We start from the raw sequence: 27,186 nt of genomic DNA, 5'->3' as shown, positions 1-27,186 counted from the left end.
TACAGTCTATGGAGAGATGCGTGACACGCAATAAAATAGACCATGTCCTATTTTTCAACGGAGCGATCACACTCTCCTTTGAAACAGTCGTGTGAACGGCTCCATTGAAATGCGTGGATCCGTGTAATGGCCATTGTTTTAACGGCAGTCACACGGATGAGATTCACGTTCGTGTGAATGAGCCCTAAGGCTGCTGCTTTTATAAGTACAATAAGCAATGTATCATAGTATAAAAGGCTAAAAAAAAAAAAAATTCATATGTTTATCCAGTTAATCCTATTAGTCTTCAATGTTAATCCAGAGAAGGGCAAAGACAATTTTCCTCATTTTAGGGAAAAATTCCTTCCTGAACCCAAATCTGGCAATCAGAATAAATCACTGGATGAACAACCCATCTACATTAATCTAGTACTTATAACTTGTAATATTATTATACTAAAAAAAAAGGATCCAGGCTCATTTTTTACTTTTTTAGTAAATCCGCCATGACTTCCTCTCGCAGAGTTTCATAGGCTCACTGCTCTTACAGTAAAGAATCCCCTTCTATGTTTGTGTAGAAACATTCTTTCCTCTAGATGTAGAGGATGCCCCCTTGTTCTAGTTACAGTCCTGGGTATAAATAGATCACGAGAGTGATCTCTGTATTGACCTTTGATATATTTATACATAGGTTTTCAGTCACCCCTCAGCTATCATTTTTCTAAATTAAATAACCATAATCTTAATCATCTTTATTGGTACTGTAGTCCACTTATTTTATTTATTACTTTAGTTGCCTGCCTTTTAACCCGCTGAAGCTCTACATTGAAAAAACTGTACACAATATTACATGTAAGCTCTGACTAGGAAGTTATAAAGTGGTATGTTCTCGTCATGTGCATCTATGCTCCTTTTAATGCACCCTATGATCTTATTTGCCTTGGCAGCAGCTGCCTGACACTGATTGCTAACGTTAAGTTAACTTCTAACTAAAAGTCCTTTTCCATATCAGTCTTACCCAGTGTTTTCCCACTTAGGAAGGGAAAATGCATGCCAAGATGACTTACTATGTTCAGAACTTTTTACATTGTCGTATCCCACGTAACGGCGACCCAATCTGAGTATGTACTTTTAAAACCTCCCTGTTTCCTGTCACTGAGCCAGTTAAGGTCACATCTCGTGATCGGCGCTCGTTTGCTCCTTTCACAAGGAGCTAGTATGGGGAGGAGTGCTCGTTACTAAGATCTCTCGTCCCCATACATTTCTATCATGTTGGCAGCGCGTCTCACTGTTTACACGGGAGATTTGCTACCAACCATGATAATAGTTTCTGCATTTAAAACGATGCAATCAGCCAATGAACGAGCGTTTGCTTGTTCATCGGCTGATCGTTGCCCTGTTTACACAGGGCAGTTATCGGGAACGAGCGTTTAGTGAACGATCGTTTGTCTGATAATTGCCCGGTGTAAAAGGGGCTTTACTGACATGCATTTTCCCCCAGTCCCAGTATTGTCATGTAGGAAGAACAGTTTTTGCTGATTTTCTTTGGGTACTATGTATACAGGTTTTACAAGGTACACAATTACTTAAGTTGTTATTGTGGGATACCCCGTTTATCACCTATACACCGATCAATAGAATGGGGATCCTGAGTGTCCCGTTTGAACAGAGCGTTGGTCACGCATGTTCTCTGCCGCTCTATTCATTCTCTATGGGACTGCTGGAGCGAGCCAAGCTCTGTACTCCACCATCTCGATAAGTACCATAAAGAATGAACAGAGCAGCAGCTCGCACGCGTAAGCACCGCTGAGTTCAAACTGGGTAATCGGGACAACCATTCACTTTACGGGGAGGGGGTCCCAGTGGTGGGAACCCCAGCGATTAAACGCTTTTCCTTTGCATAGGTGATAAGTTGTTATGGTGAGATAAGCCCTTTAATAACTGTACGTACTTCTCTTAATCGTTCTTATGCCCTACCATAACCTGCATTATAACCAATTGAGGCTTGGCAAATTAAGCCTGGGGAACAAAAATAAAGGGTCCTTGTTGTCACAGCACCAATTTATAATAGAAGAGAAAAAGTCTTGATCTTGCCAGCTGTATAGAACACAATACCTGCAAGATGCTCATTGCTTTAGCATCTCATCCTCTTGTAGACTCGACAGACTGCAGTTTACGGAGTGCAGTATATTGGGCTAGCCTGTTGGCGATGCAGCAGGAAGTCTTCAGAAATCGTAGATTTGCCTTGCAGGAAATCTTCCCCTGATCTGGATTATTTCTTGACATAAAGTATGTAGTCAACATTTAAATAGGTTATTAAAGGAACACTTGGGGCAAAACTGATACACTGTGTTATGCATAGTGCAGGACCTGAGGGGGTGGAGCATGACACAGGGATTCTCTCTTTGATGTTTGAATCCCTGTTATTCTCTACCCCTCATGCCCTGTTTTAGGAATAACATTAAGTTTTTTTTTTCTCATTTGATTTAACCCTTTAAAGTACTTAAACGTTGCAATATATAGCCAACTGAGATGTAGTCCCAGAGATCTGAGACGTTACTGTATTAATGTTCACGCATACATGTCCATACTTAAAGGGATGTCCAGGAAAAGAAAAACATGGCTGCTTTCTTCCAAAAACCGCACCACAACTGTCCATGGGTTGTGCCTGGTAGCAATACCAAACCCAACCTGTGGACAGGTGCAGAACCGTTTTTAGAAGAAAGATGTTTGTCAAAACATCTCAATGTCCACATATCAATTATCCCCTCCGCCAGCCAGTAACCTGTCCTGCCAGACTCCTCCTTCAGACAGGACTTCCATCTGATCTTATCTGACACCTTGCAAGGAAGGAACAAAGTCTGCGGAGCTGTGTCAATCCGAGAGGAAGCTCCACCAGCCTGTGTGTGATTGTATTGCATGGTCTCAGCTGACTGATGTTTTTACTTTATTACTACAGAACATGTCATCCTATGGTAAACTGGAGACCTCTCCACCTATCCTGTACCCAGTCTCCACTGAGACAATGGAGGCTATGATCGCCTATGAGGCGGTGGTTCCTCACTGGTTCTATGCCAAGACACAGGACGGCAAAGTTTCCTGGAACCCCTTCAGCAAGGAAGACTCAGACAAACTAGAGGCAGCGTTTTGCTCTGGTACGTATGTGAGGTAACTCTGGAGAAGACAAACTGCATGGGTAGACAACTTGAATCCTATTGATGATGTCATCGGCCATTATAGTTTCTTACTATCACGGATGATAACTTTGTTAGGTTAGGCTAAGTTCACATCTCGTTTTGTGCACACGTTTGTGGTATACGACGACGTATATGGTTTTAAAGTTACAAAAACGTATTCATTTGTAACATGCGTACGTTTTTTTATACGTTTGTGTCCGTCCCTAATTCTAAAAACGTATACGTTTTTTGTTTTTTTTGTTTTCTTGAGCTAAGTCAAACTTTGTAAAGTCAAGATTTGTAAAGTCAAAATATAGAGGTAGAAGTAGTGAGTGGCTGCGGTGTTTTCTGGTACCAGTACTGAGGGGCTTGGCAGGGGGAGGCACAGTTTTCTCTCATAATCTGGGTTATTTCCCCATATATAGTGACGAAAATGCATACATTTTACATGTGCAAACGTAGGGTTTAACCCGTTAGTGACCGGCCCATCGTGTTTCTACGTCGGTCACTAACGGGCCTTATTCCGATGCCATAGACTTTTTACGTCGCGGCATCGGAATAAGTTTACAGAGCAGGGAGCTGTCAAATCTCCCTGCTCTCGGCTGCTAGAGGTAGCTGAGGGCTGGGAGCGTCCATGCTCTGCCGTGTGAGATCGATATTAGTATCGATCTCACACGTTTAACCCCTCAGATGCGGTGCTCAATAGCGAGCACCGCATCTGAGTGGTTTTGGAGAGAGGGAGGGAGCTCCCTCTCTCTCCCACCGACACCCGGCGATACGATCGCCGAGTGTCTGTGTCTGTTATGGCAGCCGGGGGTCTAATAAAGGCCCCCAGGCTGCCTGGAGTGAATGCCTGCTAGATCATGCCGGAGGCATGACCTAGCAGATGCCTGTCCGTGTTAAACGGCCAGGCAGTAATACACTGCAATACAAAAGTATTGCAGTGTATTATAATAGCGATCGGAGAATCGCATATTATAGTCCCCTAATGGGACTAGTAAAAAAGTGAAAACAAAGTTTAATAAAGTTAATTAAAAAAAAAATGTGAGAAAAAATGAAAAACCCAGCTTTTCCCCTTACAAACTGCTTTACTATTAAAAAAACAAAATAAAGTTAACGTTACACATATTTGGTATCGCCGCGTCCGTAACGACCCCGACTATAAATCTATTACATTATTTAACCCGCACAGTGAACGCCGTAAAAAAAATAATAAAAAACTATGGAAAAATTGCTGTTTTCTGTAAATACTGACTTTAAAAAAATGTAATAAAAAGTGATCAAAAAGTCGCATCTACTCCAAAATGGTACCAATAAAAACTACAAGTCGTCCCGCAAAAAAAAAGCCCTCATACGACCGCATCGGCGAAAAAATAAAAACGTTACGGCTCTTCAAATATGGAGACACAAAAACAAATAATTTTGAAAAAAAAGTGTTTTTACTGTGTAAAAGTAGTAAAACATACAAAAACTATACAAATTTGATATCGTTGCAATCGTAACAACCCGCTGAATAAAGTTATTGTGTTATTTATACCACACGGTAAACGGCGTAGATTTAGGACGCAAAAAAGAGTGGCGAAATGTCATATTTTTTTCTATTCCCCTCCAAAAAAAAGTTAAGAAAAGTTAATCAATAAATAATATGTACCTAAGAATGGTGCTATTAAAAAGTGCAACTTGTCCCGCAAAAAACAAGACCTTATACAGCGATGTCGACGCAAAAATAAGAAGGTTATAGCTCTTGTAATGCGACGATTGAAAAACGTAAAAAATAGCTTGGTCATTAAGGTCCAAAATAGGCCGGTCATTAAGGGGTTAAGATTGCATACGTCGTCCATACATCGCCATTGACTTCAATACAAAAAAAAACGTATTTGTGGTATACATTTTGAAAGTACTACTACACTTTTCAGGACTTTGGGGGAAAAAAAGGATAGAACGTAAGCACACAAAACGTATGTACAAACTGCACTATTAGGGCATCCGTCCTGACCATAGAAATCAATGTACACAATGTAAACGCTGATTGTTTTTTCATGTCAAAATGTGCACATCAGACATACAATAAAAACGAGATGTGAACTTCGCCTTAATTTGATAAATTGTTTGATTTTTTTTTTTTGCTCTAGTGCTGAGGAAGTCCATGCTGTTTGTTAACACTACCATGGCAACCCCAGAGCAAGCACAATTTTTACGCTTGGGATGGGAATACCCCTTTAACTATGATTGTTCTCTCCGTGGTATTAATACGATTGGTTCTGATTGATGTAAATACGACTACGGGCCTGTTCACATTAGCGTTGCTCTTCCATTAAGGGGTTTCGCCTGAGGTTTCCGTCGGGTTAACCCCTCAACGGAAAGGCAAACTGAAACCTTCACTTCCGTTTCCCTCACCATTGATCTGAATGTTGATGGAAACGTTGCTAATTGTTTCCGTTTGTCACCGTTGTGACAGGGTTCCGTTGTTCTTCACTGAATCAATAGCGCAGTCGACTATGCTATTGATTCCGTCGAAACAGCGGAACCCGATCACAACGGTGACCAACAGAGACCTTTAGCAACGTTTCCGTCACCATTGAGTTCAATGGTGAGCGAAACGGAATCTAAGGTTTCAGTTTGCCTTTCCGTTGAGGGGTTAACACGACGAAAACCTCAGACGGAAACCCTCAACGGAAGGGCAACGCTGATGTGAACAGGGCCTAAGTATGATAGATCTACTCAGGGGAAAAATTTGAATTGATGGAAATTCATTTGTGCGGTTACAATTATCTTTGCAGATGTGGCAGCTTCTTGACATCTATGCAGCAAAATGGGAGTAATTGGATTAATATATTTGTGAGATAATCTTGTTAAGAGTAAAGTCTAAAGCGCTAGTTGAGCCTTTAATCTTCTAGAGGTTAATCTGTCCATAGACAATAGAAGTTTGTTGGTGGATGCTGCCAGTTTTGACAGTAATAGTCAGCAATTTATCATAGACAATGGGGCAGGCTAGACTTTACTTGTCTGATCCTATTCTTTTTCCCAAAAATAACTGCGCTCAATACCTCTCTCTACTGATTTAATGCTGACCATGCAGGTATCCAATGCCTATGACCACCTGTAGGCCACTTACATTTTGGTTTTATTATGCCACAATAGTACAGCTGGATGACCCCTGAGGAGAACATAAATGAAAAAGCCTCTATGTTTTTGTTGTTTTGTTTTACCTAAAACTAGACTAAGATTTTCACCCATTCTGTGTGATCTTCAATATTTCATCTTTATCAAAGCAGATCCCAAACAATACTATGTGCACCTTTGCTACAATACATCTGAAATAATAAATGACAAATAGTACTGAGCTCTGAACTTGCAGCCCCACATGCAGACATGTCAGAGAGAACAGGTCTTGAAGTAAAAGAAGCAATTCAGACATTGGCCAACAACTCTGTGTAGCTTGAACCTACCCAGGTACACAGATAGATATCTTCACGACAATGGTGCACATATGTGTGTGTGTATATATATATATATATATATGTATATGCGGTAACAAAATGATCCGATCGTCCCATTTGATCAGATCGTCTTGATTTATTTTCTATGTGGTTAATCGCTAGGATAAGAACTAGACTTTAGTTTGTTAGTGGATCCTGCCATCCATCCACAGGCATCTTCCGAACCTGTGGGCTTGATGAAACCATCATAGTCTTTTTGATGCGTTTTCATTTTAGAGTTTTGCTTTTTGTATCATTGCTGTTTTTTTAATACTTGTGTGTTTTTCTCTCATTTCCAGGCGTAAATCCAAACACTATTGTCTTACCAGTTTGTGGCGGGCGATATGACGTTTACCTGGGCAGTCGCAGGCGCCTATCTGTGTACTGGGATGAAGAGGACTCTGTAGTACAGAGATGTACCTGGTTCTACAAAGGGGATAAGGACAGTAGATATGTCCCATATGCAGAGAACTTCAGTGAGACATTAGAGGTCATTTCCTGTTATTACTAGTATTATGCCATAGAATCTTATAAAAATACCAGACGAGAGATCCATTGTATAGAACAAGATACTTGGGACCCCCATTCTAGTGATCAGTGAGGCCCCAGTAAGCAAATCTTTATCACCTTTTCTGTAGAAAGTTGATGCATGTTCATGGTGGTAAAACCCCTTTAGAGCATGGGCAGCATAGCATGGGGAAAGGTCCGCTGCACTATTAGCCCAAATAGATAACAAAAATTGCGCCGTTTGGCTAATAGCAACTAGCAAAGAATACAGCGCACTCATAGTTACGAGTCTTCTGTATTCAAAAGGGAACCCTGCCCCTCTCACCAGTGACTGACGGCTGCCGTGTATCTGGCTGTATACACGGCACCCAACAATCACTGCTGAGAGAGGGGGTGGGAGCGATGCCCTTATGAATACCGTCTGAGTCTGCTGTATTTTTAATTAGGTTTTATAGTGCAGCAAACCTGTCTCCATACTATGATGCCCTTAAACAGGACAGCGTGTATTATGATGACCGATCCGCTTTATATGAAGGGATCACACAGAGCAGCAAAATATGGTCCATGAGTAAAAGGGTTAAACATATGATAGATGAGGATCCAGCAGCTGAACCGTAAGCCGTCAGTCCCGGCCCTAGTAAAGGGATATTCCCATCTCAGAAATGTTTGCCATATCATCAGAATATGCCATAAATGTCTGCAGGGACCCACTCCTATATATATACCACGAGGGTCACCCGACCCTTTTTGTGGCTGGTGAAGTGGCTGCTGGCCGATGATCCCAGGTGGGTGCTAAGTGGAGAGGTGGCCATGCATGTGTGCAGCATTTTCCACTATGTTCTATGGGAGTTACGGAAACAGCCGAGAGTTCTCGATATAGGTAAACCCCTGTTCTCGATATAGGTGCCGGTCCCAGAGCTCAGACCTGCATCTATCAGGCATTTATGGCATATCCTGTGGATAAATGTCTTGTGATGGGAATAACCCTTTAATGGAGAAATAGCCATGTGTGTACAGTCATTGAAATGTAAGAAGCAATAATGTACCCCCTACTATAAATTATATCGAAGTCATCTCGGAGTTCTGTGACCTGTGTAAGTTCACTCAGCATGTGACCTCATGGTTTTCTATGGTTGTGGAACTCCTCTGTGACTTTTAATATTATTATCATTTACAGTAGGGTAAGGGGGTATTATAGGGGTATTCCTACAATCCTAAATTATCATCTATCCACAGGATAGGTGATAATTGTCTGATCATTGGGGGGGGGCTTAACACTGATCGCGAAAACGGGGGTACCTCGTTCCTCCTCACTTCTTGACCATAGTGAGGAGGAGTTTGAATGGAGCGACAATTGAGCATGCGTGCTTCTCATTTATTCAAACTCGAGGGGAATGACGGAAACAGCCGAGTACAGCGTTCGGTTGTTTCCGTCATTCTTGTAGACATTAAATGGAAAGGTAGACGCGTGCTCAACCCCAGCTACATTCAAGGTACTCCTCACTGTGGGGGCTGCCCCCAGCAGTCAGACAATTATCAGCCGTGAATAGGTGATGATTGTTGATTTTGGGAATACCCCTTGAATGTGTTGTATTCTGAACTTGCCTTTTTTCTTTCCCAGGATGCCTACATGCAGGCCGTAACCAGAAATGAGTGGAAAAAAAGACTGGAATCGCCATCTAGAGACCTCATTATTTTACATAATCCCAAGGTGAATGGGGAAGAAAATTAGCATGCGGCCCCGACCACTTAATGCTGTAAATGTGTGTAAGACCGAAGCTACGCCGGTGATTTATTTTGTTCCTACACTTCTTACGGTTTTGTAGGAAAGCACTTTGGGGCTAGTATATTAAAAGCTTTACCAGGTTAAAAAGTTGAAACATTTTAGCACACTCTATATTTGAGCAAAAATATTTACGCAAAAATGTTGGGCTTTTTACTTTTCTCGCCACTTTCCAAAAGCGGCGCGAAAAGTGGCATGGTTTTATTAGAGGGGTTTAGGGACAGATTTACTATAAAAGCTGCCGTTATAAGTCATGTACCAGATCTACACCTTCTTATAGCAGACGTAGATTTGCATTTCTGTCACACAGACAGCCAGCGATGTTCCCAATATATCTAGCGGTGTGGACCTTTTAATAAATTTGGCGCAATTTCCGCCGATGTACATTAGTTTATGACTGGCGTTTGACATATCAGTCTTGATATATACCCCCCCCCCCCATTGTCTACAGAATCACTGACTATTTCTTATATATCCCCTCAAATATAGTGAGTCTGGCCACTTACAATATTAATAGGCGACTAAAATTGAGGTTTGGACCACTCATTTTCACATCACAAGTCCACCGACCACAAACTAATCCCTTAAATAAAACTGAGCTGCAATACCAGACACATCCTATGGCCAAGAGTGGCACATTTAAAAAAAATAAAAAAAATTTTTTTTTAGTCTCATAAACATCCTTCAAAGGGGTCCAGTATTAGAAGAACATGGAGGCTTTCTTTCAGAAACAACACCAACCCTGTCCAGCTCTGCCCTATTCTCTCCAACACAGTCCAGCTGCAATACCCCACACAACCCATGGACAGATGTGATGCTGTTTTTGGAAGAAATCCCCCTTTAATTATTTCTATGTAGATACATATCAGACTAGAGAGATCTCCAGACATGGTTTACTGGACGTTGCTGAGGTGTGACGACTAGAATACAATTTGTAAGGCATTTAATTGATACAAATCTTACTTTAGGAAAAGCAAATAAAATTTCTCTTCTCATTACAGTCTTTTGTGTTTTCACAGCTTATGGTTCACTATCAACCATCGGGAATGACAGATGAGTGGGGGGCCACTCCAAGCGAACAGGGTCGGCCTCGAACTGTAAAGAGGGGGGTAGAAAATATTGCTACGGAAATACCTCAAGGTGAGAGTTGAGTTTGCGCACAGATTTTGGGCTGCAGATGTCTATTAATTACATATAATGCAATGTTTCTGACTTAGGCTGAGTTCACACGTCACTTATTTGTCGCAGATCTCAGTGCAAAGAGAAAAATCCATGTTGAAAATAATATTTTTTTTTTGCTAAGAGCCATAACTTATTTCTTTCTTTTTAAAAAAAATTTCTGTCAACGTAGTGGTATAAGGGCTTGTGTTTTGTGGGACGAGTTGTACTTTTTATTGGCACCAGTTTGGGGAACATTCACCGTTCAGTCATAACATTTATACCACCCGCCTAATATTGTGTAGGTCACTCACTTCCTGCCCCAGGTCCTGCATCGTGTCGGCACCAGAGGCTACAGTTGATTCTGCAGCAGCATCAGCGTTTGCAGGTAAGTAGCTACATCGACTTACCTGCAAACGCCGATGCTGCTGCAGAATCAACTGAAGCCTCTGGTGCCGATGTGGCCGACACGATGCAGGACCTGGGGTAGGAAGTGAGTGACGACACAGCGTAATCTCTCGAGAACACGCTGTGTGTCTGCACTGCCAGAAGCTGGGCGTTGTGAAGAGAAGTGGATGATACTTCTCGTCAGAACGCCCAGCTAGTAAAAGAAGTAAAAACGCCCCGATGTACGCACATAATACACGCCCACTTGGACTTTTACTTTAAACACGCCCAGTTGTACTTTTGCAAGCCTCATTTATATAAATATATAAATGGTCATAACTTGGCCAAAAATGCTCGTTTTTAAAAAAACAAAACGTTACTCTTATCTCCATTGCAGCGCCGATCTGCTGCAATAGCAGATAGGGGTTGCAAAATCTGGTGACAGAGCCTCTTTAAGGTCAACATCTTGAACTCTTAGTCATGTTTCTCAAACCACCACTGCATACGGTGAATACCCATGACCTGCCGTTTTGAAGATGCTCTGATCTAGTCGTTTAGCCATCACAATGTGGCCCTTGTCAAAGTCACTCTGATTCTTAGGGTATGTTCACACGACAGCGTCCGTAACGGCTGAAATTACGGGGCTGTTTTCAGGAGGAAACATCCCTGTAATTTCAGCCGTAACGGCATGTGCAGGCGCTTGAACGCCGCGTAAATTACGGACGTAATTGGCGCTGCTTTTCATTTGTGTCAATGAATAACGGCTCCAATTACGCCCCAAGAAGTGACCGGTCACTTCTTTGACGCGGGCGTCTATTTACGCGCCGTCATTTGACAGCGGCGCGTAAATATACGCCTCGTGTGAACAGACAAACGTCAGCCCATTGCTTTCAATGGGCAGATGTTTGTCAACGCTATTGAGGCGCATTTTTCGGACGTAATTCGGGGCAAAAACGCCCGAATTACGTCCGTAATTAGTGTGTGTGAACATACCCTTATACTGGCCATTTTTCTTACTTCCAACACATCAACTTCAAGAACTGACTGATCACTTGCTGCCTAATATATCCCCCCCCCCTGACAGGCACCATTGTAACCTGATAATCAATGTTATTCACTTCACCTGTCAGTGGTTTTAATGATATGTCTTGAACGGTGTATAATTTTTTGATCTATTGATCGATAATGGGAAAAAAAGACGACAGTTTACTTCACCATTTTTTGTGATTTTTATTTTACACCACTTACCATGTTCTATAAATAACAAGATCACTTTATTCTATGGGTCATTACAATTGCATTGAACGTTTTTTTTTTATAATGTTCTATTTTTAAACAATAAAATATTTTTTTATGAAACTTCATTCTTTATTAAACCTAATCAGTTGATCGCTTATATAATGATTTAGTATACTCCTTATTCCAAAGCATTATCGCCTGTTGTTGTGACGCTGGCAATCTATTAGGCCATGCCTCTGGCATAACATCCTCTAAAACCTATGGCAGACCTAAGGGCCGTTTCCATGATAACTATTGGCACCCCATCGATGGGCTGACAGATGGAGCCTCTATTGTCCCCTTAGATGCGGTCACCATTCCCCGCGGAATCTAAGGGGCTACACTGCCAGGATCATAGGTGTCAACCTGCAATATCACCAGGATGTACTGTTATGTGATATTGTTCTTAGGTGATTGCAATTTTTACATAATAGTACATCCGTTTTTGGGTAGGAATTAAAGAACACTCCAGCAAAAACTGATACCAGGGTTTGAGTGGGCAGGCGTGGGCCTCTACCTTGTTACGCCTCATTGAGTGAAATCTATGCCAAATTATTATAATTTGTTGGGCCGCTGTGGCTCTGCCCACTTTTGGGAAGCCACACATTTTTTATTGTAGAAAAGTGGCAAGTGATGTAAAATCCCCAAAAGTCGCAATTTACACCGCAAATTGATTTTTGAGTCCTTTTGCGACTCTTCTATGCCAAAATGGTTGATAAATTATCCCCGTTGTTTGGCTGTGTTAAATATTCACTTTTTGTTCTAGGTGAGCCAGTCCAGATTGATCACTTGGTGTTTATGGTCCATGGTATCGGGCCTGCATGTGACTTGCAGTTTCGAAGTATTGTGCAATGTGGTAAGTGCAGGCCCTACAATGAGCTCCGTATGGAAACTAGCAGAGGATTAACCTCTTCAGCACAACCTGCAATGTCAATATATCTGACTTCAAATTTTCTCTGTTCTTCAGTGAATGATTTCCGGCTCGTGTCTTTGAATCTACTGCATGGACACTTCAAGAAATCCCTGGAACAAGAACAGATTGGACGGGTAGAATTCCTCCCTGTGAACTGGCACAGTGCTCTGCATGCTGATGCCACTGGAGTAGACCAGTATGTACATAGCAGCAGTCCATGATGACCACTGGGTTTAGGGTGTCCTCTGCAGAGCCACCTGTTGATGGTGACCGCATAAAACTGGCCATGCATGACCCAATTCTACTATGGAAATCATACGGAGGATCAGGTTACATATGAGAGATATGATATCATTGAAAACACTTAAAATCAGAGGACATTTTCTGACAGCGGTTTTCCTTATACAAAAGGGAAAGATACTAATTGCTCAATAGTTTTACTATTGGGTCAATGTGAAATATAGTTCTTATTGCAGCCCTTAGAGTAAACAAATACTTTTGGCTTGCTGGTAGTAATGTCATTTATAAAATTAAAAAAAAAAACAACTAAACCCCCCCCCCCCCCACAAAACTTTAAATTATTAGAACATTAAGAAAAAAATAATTATAATAATAATAAAAAAATATTCTAATCCAAGGATTACTTTGTAAGAATATTTGACTTGGAGAGGCCATGATAAAACTTGCTTAAAGCATAAATCCAGTAAAACCAGAAAAATTAAGGGTGAAAATAATTCCTTCTATGCCCGCGCTCTGCATGCACCATGCTGCATATATATCATAAAAACGGAGCCATGTTTCATCATGGGGGGTCCCAGAACATAATACTGGTAATCCTGAGCGCACTATTCTCGATTTTCTCGGCTTCCTCCTGCATATGAAAGGCAGACGAGAGCTCTCGGTATTACCCGTATTGTGCAGAGTTCATGCAGAAGGTGGGCACAGCAGGAAGTCTGTGAGGTACAACTTCAGCCAATAGCTGCAGAACAGGAAGTGATGTCAGAGAAGGGGGCATGACTTTAACAACTTCTTCTGTACAGCCCACTAACATTTTGTTAAAGGGGTTATCCGGAATTGTAAAATTGATGGTCTATCCTTAGGAGTTAAAGTGAACGAGTTAATGGCCTTGATATGTTAAATGACCCTAGAAGCCCTATTTTGTAATAATGAAAACTTGCCCGACGTTTCACTTCAATCTGGTTCCAATTTTAATATTTCCCCCTAGTGACATCCAGAGGATTACACTCCCCAGCATCTGTCGTCTTCGTCAGTTTACCAATGAGACATTACTGGACCTGTTCTTCTACAACAGCCCAACGTATTGCCAAACCATTGTGAATACCGTATGTGGGGAGATGGATCGCATCTACCGACTGTTCTTGGAAAGAAACCCCACATTTAAAGGGCGTATCTCCGTCACAGGACACAGTCTTGGTAGGTTGAGGGAAATATAAAAAGTGCGCAATATTTTAATCCGACACAGGGATACGACTTTAGGCCACACATTTTGAAGTAGATGAAGAAATACTAACACACCCTGGTTTGCAGACCATAACGTTTATATTGATACATTTCCTGCAAACAATATTTTATATCTATTTTATGTGGAAAAATGCAACAATAAAAACTTTAAAGAGGTATTCCAGGGATTAGAAACACATGGCTGCTTTCTTCCAGAAACAGTGCCACACCTGTCCACAGGCTGTGTGTGGTATTGCCGTTCAGCCCCATAACTTCAATGGATCTGAACTGCAATACCAGACACATCCCATGGACTGGCGTGTAACAAGTTTTTGGAAGAAAGAAGCCATGTTTTTCTAATCCTGGACAACCCTTTTAATGAAAACCTGTCTGCTCTCCTGTCTGTTTTAGTAAATACTTGTATCCCTTGTGAATTAACAATCCTGGAGCAATACAAGTGTTTGCTAACACAGACATGTCAAGAGAGAAAACAGGTCCTCTTTAGGCTACATTCACACGAGCGTATCCGATTCACGCGCGTGAAAAATGCACGTGAATCTGGTCCGTGTGTGTTGCGTTATGCATCAGTGTGCTTGGCGAGTGGCAAGCGGTTTTCACACACTCGCAGGGCACATCTTTTTAATTTTCAATGGAATTGATGTGCAAATCACGCACACCCATTGACTTCAATGGTGAAAAACGCACCAATATAGGACATGCAGTGAGTTTCACGTAACGGACACACGCTGTGTGAAAACTCCTGCATGTGTGAATGGCCCCATTGAAATCAATGGGTCAGTGTGCTGTGCGTGATTTTCACTCACAGCACACGGATGAGTTTTACGTTCGTCTGAATGAGACCTTAAGGGGGTTTTTGGTGATTGGTAAAAAAGGGTCTGCTTTTTTTCCCCAGAACCTGCGCCACTTTTGTCCATGGGTTGTGCCTGGTATTGCACATATTCATTAGAATGGGGATGAGCTGCAATACCAGATGCCGCCCATAGATAAGAGTGGCGCTGTTTCTAGAGTAAAATCGGACCCTGTTTGTAGGCAGTGGTGGCACGGTTGTCAACTGATTGCCGTGGTTTCAACAACTGGGCCTGCAACATTATTTTGTTTTTCCTTGAATGTAGCTGGTGTTTCTGACTATATGGTTGTACTGGAATCCCCATGAAATGATCCTCTGTGCTTGTATATGGGGATGAAGTGAGTCACTTAAAGGTGGAGCTTATGTGCCAGCTGCTGAATCTTGTACCTGGCAGGATGATATTATTGGGAAGTAGCTTACTGTTATGTTGATCTTTGCCCGTTTTGTGACTACACGTAATCGGGGTCAGAAAATCCCCATTACATGTGTCACCAGTGGCTCTTGGCAGTTCATCAGCTTTCTTGCCAAATGTCGCTTACACTTAAGTATTAAAGTTGTTGTTTTTTTTTTTCTTAGGGTATATTTAAAACATATTTTCACCTCTCAATACCTTTTTACAGTTTTCTATGTAGAATTATAGGAGGTTTCCCATTTTAAGAATTTATGGCCTTTATAGGTCTGGGGAGAATAGGGATCCGCTGACTGCCACTTTGAATCGCTGATTGAGGGTTACAGGAGTTGGGCCCAGAGATGGGGTCTCCACCGATCAGATACTTACCCACTGCATTGTTGAAGCTCAGCTAAGCTGTTAGGGGATGTGTCTACTGACAAGCTTGTTGACTGTTTCCAATGACAACTAGCATGATTATGAATTCAGTTATGGGCTACAATATAGACTTTCACTCCGGATCACTACAAGATGAGTAATGTATTTGCCAAGTTACTCAACTTTCTTTGTAGATTTTCGTACTGATCTCCTGCTGCACTGAATGGCTTTATAGGGCCCCTATGTTAACCAGTGGGCATGTTTTTTTTATCAATGGGTATCTTTGTTTCTTCAGAGCTGAGAGGTGACCTAGACATAGAGAATGGGGTCACCAGATAAGTGACTTGTATCTTTTAAAACCTCTTTTATTTTACGTAAACGGCAAAAACACATTGGATTACTGTCCTATCTGATGCTGGAATCCACTGAAAATGTAATTTGCCAGGGACTCCAAGATTTCCAACTCTCAAGTGTAGATGGGGAAACAGATTGTCAATGTTTGATTTATTTGGAAGAGATAATTGCAGATGAAAACTACTTGTACTGTTGTGTCTCCTCTTTAGGCTCTCTTATTCTGTTTGATCTACTGACTAACCAGGTTGATCCTACAGGAAAAACTCTTCTCAAAACAAAGGTAAACTATATCATTGTCTACCATATTCCAAATAGAGATTAGGGCAGTCCTACAATATTGAAAGTTAAGGGATTGTACAGCATTGAAAGCCTAGGTCTGAAGGATACTTAAAGGTGTATTCCCATCACAGAATGGGATGGCATATCACTAGGATATGGCATCACTTCCTGATCAGTGGGGAGCAGAGTACTGGGGCCCCCCACCGATCCTGAGAATGAGCTGTGCTGCAGGTGACTGGGAACGCCACAGTACTATGCCAGCCGATACAGTCCCTTCTCCGGATCGGTGGGGGTTCCAGCAGTCGGACAGCCACTGATCAGAAACACCATGGACACAACAGAAAGGGTTTACCGCTTTCGAACCCCCTTACATTAGCCAGAGTTAAGAGCAGCTTCAAAGAGCGACTTCTGCCGCCTCAATGCAATCTGACTTGAATGAGCACCAGGTAATACCACATTTTCCTCACACTTCGAAACCAACTGGGTTAACTGGAGCGGCTCTAATCTGAAAGCCTGTTGTCTCTGATGACACAAACCCTTTAATTCCTTAGTGACCAGACTATTTTAGGCCCTAATGACAAAACTATTTTTTTCGTTTTTCTAGTCGCATTCAAAGATTTATTTTTCTGTAGACGTAGCTGTATGAGGACTTTTTTTTTTTTGTTGCAGGATTAGTTGTACTTTTTAATGGCACCGTTTTGGGGTACATATCATTTTTTGATTAACTTTTTTTTGGGGGGGAATAGAAAAAAAAACCTGAAATTCTGACATTGTTTTATGCGTTTTAAATTCACGCCGTTCACTGTGCGGCGTAAATAACATGTTACCTTTATTCTATGGGTCGGTACGATTACGGCGATACCACATATGTAGAGGTTTTTTATGTTTTACGACTTGTGCACAATAAAAACACTTTTTACTAAAATTATTTGTTTTTGCATCGCTGCTTTCCAAGAGCCGTAACTTTTTTCCGTCAATGTAGTGATACGAGGGCTTGTTTTTTGCGGGAGAAGACGTAGTTTTGATTGGTACTGTTTTGGGGTACATGGGACATATTGATTAACTTTTATTATTACTTTTTTGGGGGCAATGGAAAAAATTAGCAATTTCACTGTTATTTTTTTGCTTTTTTTTTACGGTGTTCAACTTGCGGATTAAATTACATATTAACTTTATTGTGTGGGTCATTACTGTCGCGGAGATACCATATATGTGTACTTTTATTTTATTTTTTTACACTTTTACTAATTAAAACCACTTTTTGCTGTAATTTTTATTTCACATTTATTACTTATTTTTTTAGTCCCACTAGGGGACTTTACTATGCGATCTTTAGATCTCTGCTATAATGCTTTGGTATACTTAGTATACCAAAGCATTAATTGCCTGTCAGTGTAAAACCGATTAGGACGTGCCTCTGGTACGTCCTAGTAGGCATATGCCCAGGGCAGACCTGGGGGCTTTTATAAGGCCCCAGGCTGCCATGGCACTCCATCGGAAGCCCGCTATTGCATTTGCCGGCTGCCGATGGGTGACAGACTGAGCTCCCTCCCTCTGTAAACAAGTTAAATGCGACCGCGGCATTTAATGGGTTAAACGTCCGCGATTGAAGTAAACTTAGATTGCGGCCGTTGGAGCAGGAGCCCTGCTGTCATTAGACAGCCAAACCCCGGCTTCAGCCTGCACGGGACTCCCGTGCAGGACTTAGACTGGGCCGCCATGAAAAGGCAACAGCCTAACCTAAGGCCCCTTAGTGACCGCTGTGAAAAGGTGTATTGGTAGTCACTAAGGGGTTAAAGGAGTTGTCCAATTCGAACAATCACTTTTTGTTGAAAGGGTTCCCTCCATGATAAGCTCAACTTATTTCTGGAGTCCTGCTACTGGTACCTTCAGTGATCTTCTGAAATCTGTAGGGAAGTTTACAATTCCCCATGCAGCGCCTCTACAGGGGAAATTAAAGGGTTATTCCCAATTCTGACATTTGGATATGCCATAAACATCTGATAGGTGCGGGCCTCGAGGACCTAGCTCGAGGACCTGCACCCATCTACAGAACGGGGATCACCCCACCCCTGTCCCGCCTTGTAAGGAGCTCTCTTCATTCACTTCATGGCAATCACAGAAACATCGGAGCAAGCATATCCCTGCAGATACACCATAAATTTCAGAATTGGGAATACCAATTAGGAACAGTGTCATCACAAATTATTTTTTTATATGTTAAAGATGTTAGTGCTTTATTAAAAACGTTTATATTCATTTGTGTGTTTGTGTTTTACTTTTTCTTATTTTTACACTTTTTCTTCCCTATGGGGGCTGCCATTTTGTGTTCCATTTCTGTCTGTGTCGATTAACGACACATACAGACATGGAATACGGCAGCCACAGTCCCATAGGGACTGTGAACGGCTCCCGTCCCATTGACTTCCGTGTACGGCGTCTGTGTGGGAACTGCGCATGCGCCGCTCCCACACAGTCCAATTCGAAATTGGCGCCGTCCGGCGCCATTTTCCTGTGGACCGGAAGTCGCGGCCGGACAGTAATATTACTACTTCCGGTCGTGGCTTCCGGATTTGTGCACTTGGACCAGCGGCAGCAAACGGAGCGGACGGGCCGGAGGGAGCCGCGGCGGCAGGAGCAGGTAAGAGATTTCAATTTATGTTCGTGTTTGTGTGTGTTTACTACTGTATGTAAACCTACTACGCTGTGTGTTAGCTCAAAAAATGGCGACACACAGTGTAGGAGGTTACACCGTTCAAACCCCTCGTTTATCCCGGCACTAGCCAGGATAAAGGAGGGGGGGATGCTGAGAGCTCACTAGAGCGAGGGCTTTTAACCCAATGTTGCAATGCTGCAATTTTGGGAACTAGCTCCATCTAGTGACCAAAAATGGGTAGTATTATAAATTAGAAATAAATTAGAAATAATTTATAATATTTCCTGACTCGCGAAAAAAATAAAAAAAATTTGAACAATGTTTAATCACCCACACACTAAATGTTTAATTTTTTTTAAAAAAACATGTTTTTCTGGCAACACATTCCGCATTACACATTTCTCATTCAAATCAAAGGGTTTTTCTTCTTTTTTTTTTGTTCAGACTTCAGTACAGAGATCAGAATCTCAGACAAACAAGCAGACGCTGAAAGACGTCTTGAATGAGTTGGAGCTGGCAGAGTTTATTGATGTGTTTGAGCGGGAGAGGATGAACTTAGACAATTTGGTGAGTCCGACATCTTATTTCTATATCTAAACCTTGATATTACTGTTCTTATTGAAGGAGCGGCCTTGCGGATGGGTTTATTGCTCATATGTTCGCTCCGCTTGTCTACAGGTTTTGTGCTCTGAGCAAGACTTGAAGCATCTGGGGCTTCCTTTGGGACCAAGAAAAACTATTGTCCAATATGTAAAATCCAGAAGAAATCTTCAGGTGACCATTAACCCATTTTTAGCATTTAGTTGGTTTGTTTTTATGATCATTTATAACCTATCCATTTCTTATTCCTGCTTGCCACTGATCAGCTTCATTGTGAAGTGAAATTTAATTCCACCTTTTGTTACATTTCTTAGACCAGTGTAGGAAGTTCGCTGTCATATACAAGAGACTGCCTCACTGTGCTGCACAGACTTGTTTTAGGTCCCTTCCAAAAGGGAGCGGGAAGCAAGAGGAAAAATGAGTGTTGTTTTAGGGTATAAAACAATCATGTCAGAAGTGAGGAGCGGGGTGTAATGGATGAAGAAGTGTACTGAGAGGGAGGCATGGGAAAACCTTTTATAGTATATAGAATATGATATTCCTATACTTCTCACATCCTCTTTGTTTCATCTGTTTCTCTATAGAAGATATGAGCACTACGAAATGCATTAAAAAGAGAAATTAATCTTTACTTTTACTTTTTAGGACATGAACTGCACATCCCCGGAATCCCCTCTTAGTTACCTAACTCCACCTCCGCTCACCTCTGGCACCACTTTCAATATGGTTAATTATGAATACTTTGATGTAGGAATTGGACAGGTATGAAATAAGAATTGTACCTTTTAATCTTGGCTTCTCTTGTTTAGGTGTATAAAATCCCAGTAATCACGCAATGAAAAGATTACTTCACCTACATTTATTTTCTAAAAATCTAATTAATAATACAGGTTGAAATGAAGATTGACACTTAGCAGGTATCATTGGATCGGGTGGGTGGAAGTTTAAGGCCATCTTCACAAACAAACATAGTGGGGCACAAAAGGTAACAGAAAATCTGGACTTGTTGCCCATACCAACCAATCAGAGCTCTGCTTTTATTTTATTTTTTAAACTGCTTTGGAAAAATGAAAGCTGCATTGTGATTGGTTGCAATTGGCAACAAGGCCAGGTTTTCTGTTTATCAGTTTTGAGAAATGAGGCCCTTTAATGGGAATTTATCAATGACCTAAGCAACAATTTACAGAGGAGAAACAAGATATTCCATTTGGGTCAATTTTAACAAAATGGCGTACACTGCATAATATTTTGGGCAAAATTCACTGCTTCCTTGAGATATTCCACCTTTTGACTGTTGTACGTATACACCAGGATTTTGTGCCAATATTATAAGTGAACAATAAATTCTGGGCAACCATTACAAGTTGCTTAGCCACGCCCATTTGACACACTTTTTTTTTTTTAAAGGCTATGTACACCTTTTTGAAATAGTTTTGTTTTTGTTTTTTTAAATGTGTATCAGTGTGTTTTTTCAACTTTCTAAATACTTTTTTATTAAATAAAAGAAATATTATATTTTTATGAATAAATAATTTTTACTTGTTTTTTACATACAGCTGCTTTGTTTCTTGTAAACAGAGCAGCTGTATCTAGTGCTGAAACCTGAACCTGTCAGGTGAGCGGGACTGACGGGTTCAGTAACAGCGGAAGAGACACGCAGGATCGAGCTGTTACCGATCACATCTATGTTCATAACATAGATGTGATCAATAACAGGTGCTTCTCTTACATGTCGCATTTTCTTAAATTTTTAGGTCCGAATAAATTATCCACAGCTCAGTTTCCATCCAGAGGTATTTTTTGCCTGGGGTTCCCCCATTGGGATGTTTCTGACCGTGCGGGGTTTAAAGAGGATTGACCCCAAGTACCAGTTCCCCACATGTAAACGTTTCTTTAATATCTATCATCCGGTAAGTATAACGTTGTGTTATACTTTTTTATTGATTGATTATTTTTCACAATGCTAGTTCTAAAGATAAAAAATCAATGATTGTTCTTAATAATTTATATTGTTATTAATATTTGTAGTTTGATCCAGTCGCATACAGGATGGAACCCATGGTTCTGAGGGAAGAGGAGTTTGAACCAATGCTGATCCCTCACCATAAGGGCAGGAAGAGGATGCACTTAGGTAATTAAGTTTCCCCATTTTTATCAAGTCTCTAAATTGTATTTATTAAAAATGTACTAACATTTTTCTGCTGTAAAATCTGAGCAGCTTCTGTACATAGCTGGATGTACTGCTGCTTCTGACATAGATCCGACAGTACATTGCTCCTGGCTGCTGTTTGCACAGGGCTGATGTCATCTACCCTCTCTGCTCTCCCCCTCCCTTTTCTCAGTGTTTAACCCCTTAGTGACCACTAATACGCCTTTTTACGTCGGTCACTAATGGGCTTTAGGCTAGGCTGACTCCTTTTCACGTCAGCCTAGTCTAAGTCCTGCACGGGTCTCCCGTGCAGGCAGGAGCCGGGGCTCTGCTGTCTGATGACAGCTGAGCTCCTGCTCCAACGCCCGCGATCGAAGTTTACTTCGATCGCGGCCGTTTAACCCGTTAAATGCCGCCGTCAATAGCGACCGCGGCATTTAACTTTGTTTACAGAGGGAGTGCGCTCACTCTGTCACCCATCGGCGGCCCGCGAATGAAATCGCGGGTCTCCGATGGGGTGTCATGGCAGCCGGGGGCTTGATAAAAGCCCCCAGGTCTGCCCTGGACATATTCCTGTTAGGACGCGCCGGAGGCACGTCCTAACAGATTGCCTGTCAGATTTACACTGACAGGCAATAATGCTCTGGTATACGAAGTATACCAGAGCATTATAGCAGCGATCGGAATATCGCACAGTAAAGTCCCCTAGTGGGACTAATAAAATCAGTTATCAAAGTGAAATAAATATTATTAATAAAAAGTACAGTAAAAAAATAAATCCATTTTTTTCCATAAAAAGTGGTTTTATTTAGTGAAAGTGTAAAAAAATAAAAAAAGTACACATATGTGGTATCGCCACGACCGTAATGACTCCATTAATAAAGTTAATATGTAATTTAAACCGCAAAGTGAACACCGTAAAAAAAAAACGCAAAAAACCATGGCGAAATTGCAATTTTTTTCCATTGCCCCCCAAAAAAGTCATAATAAAAATGAATCAATAAGTCCCATGTACCCCAAAACAGTACCATTCAAAACTACGTCTTGTCCCGCAGAAAACAAGCCCAAAAATCACTACATTGATGGAAAAATAAAAAAATTACGGCTCTTGGAAAGCGACGATGCAAAAGCAAATAATTTTAGTTCAAAAGTGTTTTTATTGTGCAAAAGTCGTAAAACATAAAAAAACCTCTACATATGTGGCATCGCCGTAATCGTACCGACCCATAGAATAAAGGTAACATGTTATTTACGTCGCATAGTGAACGGCGTAAATTTAAAAACGCATAGAACAATGGCGGAATTTCAGTTTTTTTTTATAATCCCCCCCAAAAAGGTTAATAAAAGTTAATATAAAAATTATATGTACCCAAAAATGGTGCCATTAAAAAGCACAACTAATCCCGCAAAAAACAAGTCCTCATACAGCTATGTAGACGAAAAAATAAGAACGTTATAGCTCTTTGAATGCGACTATAGAAAAACGATTAAAATAGCTTGGTCATTAAGGCCTAAAATGGGCTGGTCACTAAGGGGTTAAAGGGAATGTGTTGCCAGCAAAACATGTTTTTTTTTTTTTAGTTAAACAATTAGTGTGTAGGTGATTAAACATTGTTCTAATTTTTTTTATTTTTTTCACGAGTCAGGAAATATTATAAATTGGATTCAATTTATAATATTTCCCAGCACTGGTCACTAGATGGAGCAATTCCCAAAATTGCAGCATTGCATGTGGTAAAGCAACCACATTGCTTTATGCTGCAAAATTGGGAAAAAATCCCTCGCTCTAGTGAGCTCTCAGAATCCCCCCCTCCTTTATCCTGGCTAGTGCCGGGAGAAACGAGGGGTTTGAACGGTCTAACCTTCTACACTGTGTGTCGCCATTTTTTGAGCTAACACACAGTGTAGAAGGTTTACATACACTAGTAAACACACTGAAACACGAACATACATAGAAATCACTTACCTGCTTCAGTCGCCGCCGCTCCCTCTGGTCCGTCCGCTCCGTCTGCTGCCGCTGCTCCATGTGCACAAGTCCGGAAGCCGCGACCGGAAGTAGTAATCTTACTGCCTGGCCGCGACTTCCAGTCCACAGGAAAATGGCGCCGGACGGCGCGCATTTCAAATCGGACTGTGTGGGAGCGGCACATGCGCCGTTCCCACACACACGGCGTACACCATAGTGGATGGAACGGGCCCCGTTCGCAGTCCCTATGGGACTGGAGCTGCCGTATTCCATGTCTGTATGTGTCGTTAATCGACACATACAGAAATGGAAAAAAAAATGGCAGCCCCCATAGAGAAGAAAAAGTGTAAAAATAAGAAAAAGTAACACACAAACACACAAATTAATCCAAACGTTTTTAATAAAACCCTAACATAAAACTGATATAAAAAAATAAAATTTGGTGACACTGTTCCTTTAAGATACCAGCAGTGAGGAGAAGAGGTCGTAAACCGTGGGTAAAGCTGAATAAAGTTAGTTAGGGAGGAGAATCCCACGGCAGAATCTGCAAAGAGAGGGGAGGTGAGATCACATAGGCTGTAGATAGGAAGGAGAGAGCCCACTAAAGAGTGTGTAGGGGGGGACATTGCCAAGGCTGGAACACACATGACAGAATCTACGGGGCAGGCGGGGGGGGGGGGGGTAACACATACAAGCAGCTTCAGTGTTTGTATAGTAGAGAGGAGATCTCTCATGGGCTGTAGAAGCGGAAAGCAGTACATGGATGAAGCTATGTTGATACATGAGAGCTAGTGAAGGTAGCAGCATCCTGGACATTGCAAACTGCATATCGAGTCTGGAATGAAGATTGAAGCCTGAACTTAGTGCAACAGTTTTTTACCTCCAGGTAACCACTAACATATGTAAAAATATTTTTTTCATGTCAAAGGTGTCCATATCCTTTAAATTTATAATATTTGTACACTTTTTTAAACAAACTGTGAGGCTCTGTGAGGTGTAAACTTCACAGATAAATTATCACTGAGGTCCTTGCATTGAACGGATCCAGTGTTTTGAGAATTATTGCGGTACTTATCAGCCGAATTCCTTCAGATCATCATCTTCTGATTCAAAAGTGATCTTTGGGATTACTTATTTAAAGTAATATACTCTCTATGGTTGAGTAAAGGAGTTTTTTTAAGGGATAAAAGGGATTGATGTTAGAATTTCTCCTAATGTAATCTTATTTTCTTGTCCTTACAGAATTGAGAGAAGGACTAACACGGATGAGTACAGATCTTCTGGGTTCGCTTCGGATAGCTTGGCAGACATTAACCCGGCCCCCTGTTCTTACCTTACCCCCTCCAACTGCAGAAGCTGCGGAGTTGCCCGTTTCTGAACTTCCACCTGTGAGAGAAGCAACACCCGGTAAATTAAAATTCTCATATATGCTGTAGAGAAGGCAAATAACCACACATCTGAAGACTGGAAGTTGTTCTAGTTTTTGTAAGCGGCTTCATAAGTGCGTATTGTATGGTCAATACAAGTTATGCTGCGTATGATATCCAAGTACAGGAAGCCTGTTTGTCTTTCTTAGCTCTCATCAGTGCGGAAGAGCATTACATGGTTAGTGTATGAAATAATGTACAGATAACTACTATGAATCAAAACAATTTTCCCTCAATGCAGTTCAGTTCTGGGCTCCAGTTCATAGAAAGGATGCCCTGGAGTTGGAAAAAATACAAAGAAGAGCAACGAAGCTAATTAGGGGCATGGAGAATTTAAGTTATGAAGAAAGATTGAAAGAATTAAACCTATTTAGCCTTGAAAAAAGACGACTAAGGGGGACATGATTAACTTATATAAATATATTAATGGCACATACAAAAAATATGGTGAAATCCTGTTCCTTGTAAAACCCCCTCAAAAAACAAGGGGGCACTCCCTCCGTCTGGAGAAAAAAAGGTTCAAGCTGCAGAGGCGACAAGCCTTCTTTACAGTGAGAACTGTGAATCTATGGAATAGCCTACCGCAGGAGCTGGTCACAGCAGGGACAGGAGATGGCTTTAAAAAAGGGTTAGATAATTTCCTAGAACAAAAAAATATTAGCTCCTATGTGTAGAAATTTTTCCTTCCCTTTTCCCGTCCCTTGGTTGAACTTGATGGACATGTGTCTTTTTTCAGCCGTACTAACTATGTAACTATGTAATGTTCTGTGTTTTAGATTTAACTAGTTTTTAACAGCTATGAAGCTCTCCATTTATGACCCTCACAATGAATGTCGCCTATTAACACCATTCGTTTTCCAGGTGCTAAATTCTGTGATAATTCATTTTTTAAGATATCTTTATAGTGGTCGGAGCGGAGTTTTTCTGCTTCAGATCTCCAAATCCTTTAAATTTTTTTCATCCCTGCCTTCCAAAAGCCATAACTTTTATTACAAATGTATATAGTTTTTTTAATGATGTACCACTTTAACAAAGAAAAAACAATTTGTTTAAAAAAATAAATGGTGTCACCATATTTTGTTTCCATCGATCTTGTGACCAAAAAACAGCAATTCTGGTATTTTCATTTTATTTTTTTATGTCGCTCACCGTGCGGGTTAAATAATGTTTTATTAGAATAGTTTGGACTTTTACAGATGCGGCGATGATGATTATGTTTATTTTTTTCATTACTTTAGGGTAAAATGGGCAGACCTAGGGGATCTAAGTAGTTAAATGTCTAAGATCAGATTTATCTCCGATCCTGGCTGTTGCAGTGAAGTGTCAGCATCGAGTCGACACCTGCTGAGAATGCAGCGGGCTCAGGTCATGAGGCCGCTCCATACCCCCACCACCGACTATGACATACAATTACATCATATGTGAGGAAGGGGTTAAAAGATAACATGCCACACTTCTTGACTGCGGTCCGAACTGTCATCCCTAGACACTGGAAGTCTACTGAACCGCCTATGATTGGTGAATGGGTGGTCGAGATGGACCTTCTGTGTCGAATGGAATCTCTCATGGCAGAAGACAGGGATCACTCTGATAGTTATGTCCCTCTGGCTTGCATGGTCCTCCTTCAAATCCGGTCCACACTTTACTGAATGGCTGAGCTGAACACCAACTTCTCTTTAGTCTAGCTCAAGCGACCCGACTGAAGCTGCGCCTTTCATCTGGGAACGGGGATGACCTTTCTTCCCTTAGTCCATTCTTCCTTTCCTATATCTAACACTGCAAACAGTTCTCTTTCCTTTGCTCTTACCCCTTACTCCAGTAATTTAGTTATTGTTGCCCCCGTTTGTAAAGTACACCCGTTAAAATTTAGGGCAGGCAATCCTCTTACCGGGTGCTTTGTTTTGTAAACTATCCCGGCCGCAATTATGTCTCGTGACTGCACTGTCACTGGCCGATTCCTACAGCATCTTCTGTGTGGACCGGATGTCACTTTCACCATA

The 27,186-nt window shown here is 41.3% G+C and overlaps 1 protein-coding gene across 3 annotated transcripts in view; it reads left to right on the top strand.

The window, feature by feature from the left end:
* DDHD2 (DDHD domain containing 2) overlaps window positions 1-27,186 on the top strand; it is a 56,484-nt gene that overhangs the window by 13,561 nt on the left and 15,737 nt on the right. For all 3 annotated transcript variants that reach the window (XM_075858823.1, XM_075858821.1, XM_075858822.1), the window contains 14 exons: window positions 2,939-3,134; window positions 6,934-7,124; window positions 8,763-8,852; window positions 9,944-10,064; window positions 12,514-12,603; window positions 12,715-12,856; window positions 13,886-14,094; window positions 16,319-16,389; window positions 19,489-19,611; window positions 19,723-19,818; window positions 20,290-20,406; window positions 21,399-21,554; window positions 21,673-21,775; window positions 25,002-25,166. In XM_075858823.1, the coding sequence (XP_075714938.1) occupies window positions 2,939-3,134; window positions 6,934-7,124; window positions 8,763-8,852; window positions 9,944-10,064; window positions 12,514-12,603; window positions 12,715-12,856; window positions 13,886-14,094; window positions 16,319-16,389; window positions 19,489-19,611; window positions 19,723-19,818; window positions 20,290-20,406; window positions 21,399-21,554; window positions 21,673-21,775; window positions 25,002-25,166 (1,870 nt within the window). The remainder of the gene's footprint in view (window positions 1-2,938; window positions 3,135-6,933; window positions 7,125-8,762; window positions 8,853-9,943; window positions 10,065-12,513; window positions 12,604-12,714; window positions 12,857-13,885; window positions 14,095-16,318; window positions 16,390-19,488; window positions 19,612-19,722; window positions 19,819-20,289; window positions 20,407-21,398; window positions 21,555-21,672; window positions 21,776-25,001; window positions 25,167-27,186) is intronic.

This window comes from Rhinoderma darwinii, chromosome 3 (genome assembly GCF_050947455.1).
Source record: "Rhinoderma darwinii isolate aRhiDar2 chromosome 3, aRhiDar2.hap1, whole genome shotgun sequence".
NCBI classification, from domain to species: domain Eukaryota; kingdom Metazoa; phylum Chordata; class Amphibia; order Anura; family Rhinodermatidae; genus Rhinoderma; species Rhinoderma darwinii.
Note: the sequence above shows the minus strand (reverse complement) of the source record. Positions and strands in the feature narration are given on the sequence as shown.